The following is a 6018-nucleotide window of genomic DNA, read 5'->3' on the forward strand; positions in this document are numbered from 1 at the left end:
TTATTAGTAGTAATATTATTCTGAAATACACATTGCTGTTGTAGTCAGGTTTTCGTGTGTCTTTTTCATCAGGTCATTGTCCTACGTGACATGTATGGGCAGTCTCTCCTTCCTGTTGCTAGCAGGCATGTACTTGATCACAGATGTTTTGGGCTGGTGGGGCGGACAACCGTTCATATATCCAGGTACTGAATTTGGCTTTTACCCGTAAAGACTCATGGTGTTCGAAAACGCTCATAACGCTTTTGGTTAATGTTGCGGCAGGAATGAACTCCATCTTGGTGTATGTCGGACATTCTCTGCTGGGTTTCTACTTCCCCTTCAGCTGGGAGATGCGTTTCCAAGAAAACCACTGGGAGTGGCTCTTCCAAAGCTTGTGGGGAACTGCATTGTGGGTGATCATTGCCTACGTGCTGTACAGGAAGAAGTTTTTCCTCAAAATTTGAAGAACATTAATCTGCTGTATTTACAGGATATTTCATTGTCTGTTTTGGTTTTCTTAGCACTCGTGCGAGTCAAATCCTGAGCTTTTGTTGTTTATAATGGAGGTTATCCAAATATGTATGCATAAATATTTTGATATTTCATTGTCTTCCAAACTTTTCTAATACAGATTCTACTAAAGGGTTTGTCAAATAAAAGGAACAACACTTTTGTGGTACTTCTTGATGTCAATCAGTGACTTGGCAATTGAAATTTAAACCCAACTATTGTAGTACTTAAACATTTTTGATGCAATACCTTTAGTTAGTTACTGTTACTCGGGATCGGCGTGTATCAGTGATACTCTACTGGCTTATTTCAAGGCAGTGGTTAAACTGCATGATGTGCAATTCCAAGTTGAGCAACTGTAGTCCACAACTAGCCAGGCTATGCCTATGTTTTCAACTAAGGTATCGTAATTGTGATGGTCTCTTATCATTTTCCAAGCAGGAACTCAAAATTAGAAGAATAGAAAATTCCATTAATTTCATGCAATTTTATGGAAAAATACTACAGGTATTGGGATATATAGGTCTTTCTTTAAAATTATCTGTTATTTTTTACATTTTATGTATCAAGAGTACTAGTGGTATCAGTATTTGGTATTGGTATCGGTGACTACCGTATTTTCATGACTATAAGGCATTATAAGGCGCACCTTCAATGAATAACATATTTTAAAACTTTTTCCATATATAAGACGCTACAGTAGAGGCTGGGGTTACGTTATGCATCCATTAGATGGTGCTGCGCTATAAAGGGAATGTCAACAAAACAGTCAGATAGGTCAGTCAAACTTTATTAATAGATTACAAACCAGCTTTCTGACAACTCCATTCACTCCCAAAATGAATAAACAGCTGTTTTGTTATTTTCTCTGAGGTAAAGTATTAGTATTAGCTAGAGATCCAAGATGGCGGGATCTTCTGCGCATACGCGTCACCGATCGTGCAGGGTCACCGATAGCGTCTTGACAGCGAGACCTGTTGCGGCTCAATATTGATCCATATATAAGGCGCATGGTCAGCTTTTGAAAAAATTGAAGGCTTTTAGATGCGCCTTATAGTCGTGAAAATACGGTACTTAAAAGAGTACTCATACTGGTAACGCTATAAAAGAGAAATGGTATCAAACATCCCTTATTTTTTATAATATTTCATAAATCAATTAAATCACATGCTAGTGAGGCATGTAGTTAAAATGACCAAGTATGGTTCCATGTCTTAAAAATGACTCCATTGTGAATCATTCTTAAATACTTAAGTGCATGAAATGGAAGTAACTTGTTTTGTGAATTAATTAGAGTGATTAAATCAAATGTAGTCAAGTGGTACTCAACAAATTAGACCAAGTGATTCCAGCACACACCAGGTCACAGCCATTATGGCTCCGTTGCCATGGCCACGCCTCTTTTTCTTTGTGTGCCATCTGCTGCGTGAGTGACAATACTTTAATAGGGGTCAAGATGCACAACTCACATTAATGGGATCGACGCCTCTCGGGTCACGCTCATCCTGTTGGAGAATAAGGGAAATTAAATGTGATATATCAGAAGACACCAACAAAGCCATTATATGAAGAAATGTGTTGGAACACCTGCTGACATGAGAGGAAGTCAAAATTGATTCTTATCGTGATTCTCAAGTTCTTCAACTGTTCCCACAAAGTTGGACTCATGGAATTGTTTGACAGATGTATTTTAAGATAAATAATTAACCTTCATGGTGACGTGGTTCTTCTGCTGCTTGTTCCATTCCCAGTGGGCACAAGCTGAGTTCTTGACTAAGACTCAAGTCCATTAGCGTTTTCCTAAACGACCCTGCCAGCAGTGGAAATGCATTACGTTGTCAATTGTTCTGACTAGGAAGAAAGTAAGAGTGAATATAATTTCAACCAGGTTGAAAAGGGAAGTCAACCCAAAAATGCCCCCCTAGTCTAAACATGGTATTCTGATTAATATTGGGTTTGGCGACCATTTTGCCACTTTCTTTCACCTGAAAATGGCATCACAGTTGCTGAGGGCTGAGATAACGACCAATCACGGCTCAGCTTCATGGCTCACCTGTTTTCTGAAGCTGAGCCGTGATTGGTCGTTATCTCAGCCCTGAGCAGCTGTGATGTCATTTTCAATCGTTAGCAAGTGGCAAAATGGCTGCTTCCTAAGATGGATAAAAATGGGTGGATTTTTCTGCTTAATCATATTCCACAAACGCAATATTACTTAGACTACTATGTTTAGATAAGTTAGCAACATTGTCATGACTGTGTTTTGTTTGGGGTCTGATGCAATCAGCATGTAATCAGCAGCTAGTTTCAACTAGTCAGAAGCTATGTGGTGTCAGAAGCTATGTGATGTCAGGAATCTTTAATCTCTCGGTCAACAGCCAATCAGATAATTCCATTTCAGTCCTGTTAGCCACATGTCTTGCCACAGCCAACCAGACCCATTCGCTGTCTATATAAGTCTGACAGAGAAGTGTGTTGGTGCCGATTTATTCATTCTGTCCAGCTGGCCACCTGCTCCTCTGTTCCTCTAGTCAAGTTAGTTCCTCGCCTCTTGATGTTATGCGAATAAAGTGTTAACCTCTTATTTGTGTCTGTGTTTTTGGGATCCAACCCAAGAACATAACAAACATACTGTAAAGAAAATTTTTAGGTTGACTTCAATAATTATGACTAAAGCACACTTAGCATGTCGCTATGAACTAATAATGGAGCATACATGCTAAGTTGTGCGTTTTACAGAGTAAATATCGAAATAAGATGACTCCAAATGTGACGCCATCACAGCATTAAATACATAAGATGCTTATTGGAGACTCTTGAGGTTTGACATTGAATGTCTGAACTATCACACTCCCTTGCTCCTATTGATTCGTGTTATGTATATGTCTCAAGACAGCTATAGTGTGTCATGTGGAAACTTTATCCCAGATCCAATGTTCTAATGGTGCCTTCTCTTGACTCCTATATCACATAATGCTCTGTTACGTCCCTTGATAGAGAAAACAGGATGTATGTTTCCTCCTGTTCACCATAAATATACGTATTTAAGTACTGATGAGTAGTCAGCAGGTCCAAATTATGAAATCTTGCACAATTGTATTGTTTTGCTTCAGTCTTAGTTGTCACTTCCATGTTTCCCCCCATTTGATGAACGAACCCAAGAACAATAGAGGACGATTGAACGTAAGTGAAGCTCCTGGGAGGTTGTGACGTTCAGTCCAGTGAGTTCCAGCCAGTGTTTTTGCTGCATGTAGACATTGCTTGCGCAGTAGTAAACGCTGTGTGACTGACTGGTGTCCTGCCCCAAGGCAGCAGCAATGCATCACTCCACACTATCCAGTCACACACTTTAACAGAGCCTCGCACACACGCGCAAAACACTCCTGAGCAAGAACACTGTTTCTCATGAAGCCTAAAGGCAGCATTTAACAAGTTGTTGTTTCCATGACTCAAATAATAGAAATAAAATATGCTGACTAGCCGCAATGTTATGACCGCTTGCATTACTGGCATACAAAACAAGAACGCATCAGAAACATTAAACTGCTAATGCTTAATTTTAATGGACATGGTCAGAGAGCAAGTCTGAATCAGGAACTAACCAATCACAAGAAAGAGGAATTCTTACAGTCTGAAACAGAAAGTTAATTACAGAGTAGAACGAATCCACTTTGGGTGTCATTCTTGTGTAATCGTTTGTGTTTTGTATTGGAGTATTCCAAAAGTAAATGAGTAATCAAATTACTTTAGTATTTGATTACATCCATCCATCCATTTTCTTGACCGCTTATTCCTCACAAGGGTCGCGGGGGCTGCTGGCGCCTATCTCAGCTGGCTCTGGGCAGTAGGCAGGGGACACCCTGGACTGGTTGCCAACCAATTGCAGGGCACACAGAGACGAACAACCATCCACACTCACACGCACACCTCAGGACAATTCAGAGCGCCCAATTAACCTGCCATGCATGTCTTTGGAATGTGGGAGGAGACCGGAGTACCCGGAAAAGACCCACGCGGGCACGGGGAGAACATGCAAACTCCACCCAGGAAGGTCCGAGCCTGGACTCGAACCGGAGACCTCAGAACTGGGAAGCGGACGTGCTAACCACTCGACTACCGTGCCACCCTATTTGATTACATTAAAACTACAATATAAAAATATTGTGGCAATGTATTGTATCATAAAAGTGGAATTGTATGCATCTCTCATATATGTGATATCAGAGTGTTTGATGGCAGCACAATATAGAATAAGTGGTTAGTAGTCTGCCTCAGTTTTGGGGTTTTGGATTCAAATTTCAGCTCAAGCCTTCCTTTGTGCAGTTCTCATGTCATTCCATTGCATGTGTGTCTGCATGTGTGCCCCCCCCACCAAGTACTATGGCCTTCTCCCTTATTCCAAAAGATGCATGTTCAGTTAATTGAAGACTCGGAATTGTCCTTAGAATTGTTTGTGACCCTAATGCGGATAATCAATACAGAAAATGGACTATATGTATCCATCCATCCATTTTCTGAACAACTTGCTCCTCACAAGGGTCGCGGGGTGTGCTGGAGCCTATCACAGCAGGCTATGGGCAGTAGGTGGGGGACACCATGAACTGGTTGCCAGCCAATCGCAGTGGATTATATATATTACATATTATTTACTTTAATATATTGTAAAACTCTGAACCAAACACATCTGTTGCTTTGACAGAAAATCAAAAAAAAAAGAAAAGAAAAAGATCCATTTGTTTGGGAGAAAAACTGTAAAACAAAAAACAATTTGGATACAATTAAAATTACATTAATGGAGCCTACAACAACACTTTTTGTCAGTAGGTTCTTTGGTACATTTTGTTTATGCCAAAAGAAAAAAAATACTGTGCAAATACAAGCAACCTTTTAGCCCTTTTAAACTTGTAGATTCAACAGTACCCCGCCTACTGCCCAAAGCCAACTGAGATAGGCTCCAGCACCCCCCGCGACCCTTGTGAGGAATAAGCGGTCAAGAAAATGAATGGATGGATGGATTCAACAGTGATTTACTGATAGCTTAACAACAGCTGGTTAGCATGGGTCAGTGGTCGAGTGGTCGGCTTGCACCCCTGAGGTTGTTGGTTTGATCCCAGCGCAATGTGACAGAGATACATGAGCAACATAATCACTTGTTTCTGATGCTGTGAAATAGTGTTGTTCCGATACCATTTTTTGGCTCCCGATACCGATACCGATACCCAGCTTTGCAGTATCGGCCGATACCGATACCATACCGATACTTAAGGTTTTTTTTTTCCCTCAACATGAAAAAGCTGTCCTGCCATTGGTTCAGAGCATTCAAGGGCCAATAGGATATCTTAGATCGGCATGCAGTGAACATGTCACATATCAGTGAATGTCGCACACGAGCAAGACACAAGATGCTGCATCCAAAATCCTATATTAGCATTGGAATTAATGGTATCGGCATGTTACTTGTGAGTAGTCACCGATACCGATACCACTGTTTTAATGCAGTATCGGCACCTCTGCCGATACCAGTGTCGG

At 40.8% G+C, this 6018-nt stretch overlaps 1 protein-coding gene across 1 annotated transcript in view; it reads left to right on the forward strand.

The window, feature by feature from the left end:
* LOC144001827 (heparan-alpha-glucosaminide N-acetyltransferase) overlaps positions 1 to 550 on the forward strand; it is a 31216-nt gene extending 30666 nt beyond the window's left edge. Inside the window, exons 18-19 of the mRNA XM_077496424.1 lie at positions 73 to 185; positions 265 to 550. Coding sequence (XP_077352550.1) covers positions 73 to 185; positions 265 to 446 — 295 coding nt within the window. The 3' untranslated portion in view covers positions 447 to 550. The remainder of the gene's footprint in view (positions 1 to 72; positions 186 to 264) is intronic.
* The last annotated feature ends 5468 nt before the right edge of the window (positions 551 to 6018 follow it).

The sequence above is a fragment of the Festucalex cinctus genome, chromosome 14 (genome assembly GCF_051991245.1).
Source record: "Festucalex cinctus isolate MCC-2025b chromosome 14, RoL_Fcin_1.0, whole genome shotgun sequence".
Classification (NCBI taxonomy): Eukaryota; Metazoa; Chordata; class Actinopteri; order Syngnathiformes; family Syngnathidae; genus Festucalex; species Festucalex cinctus.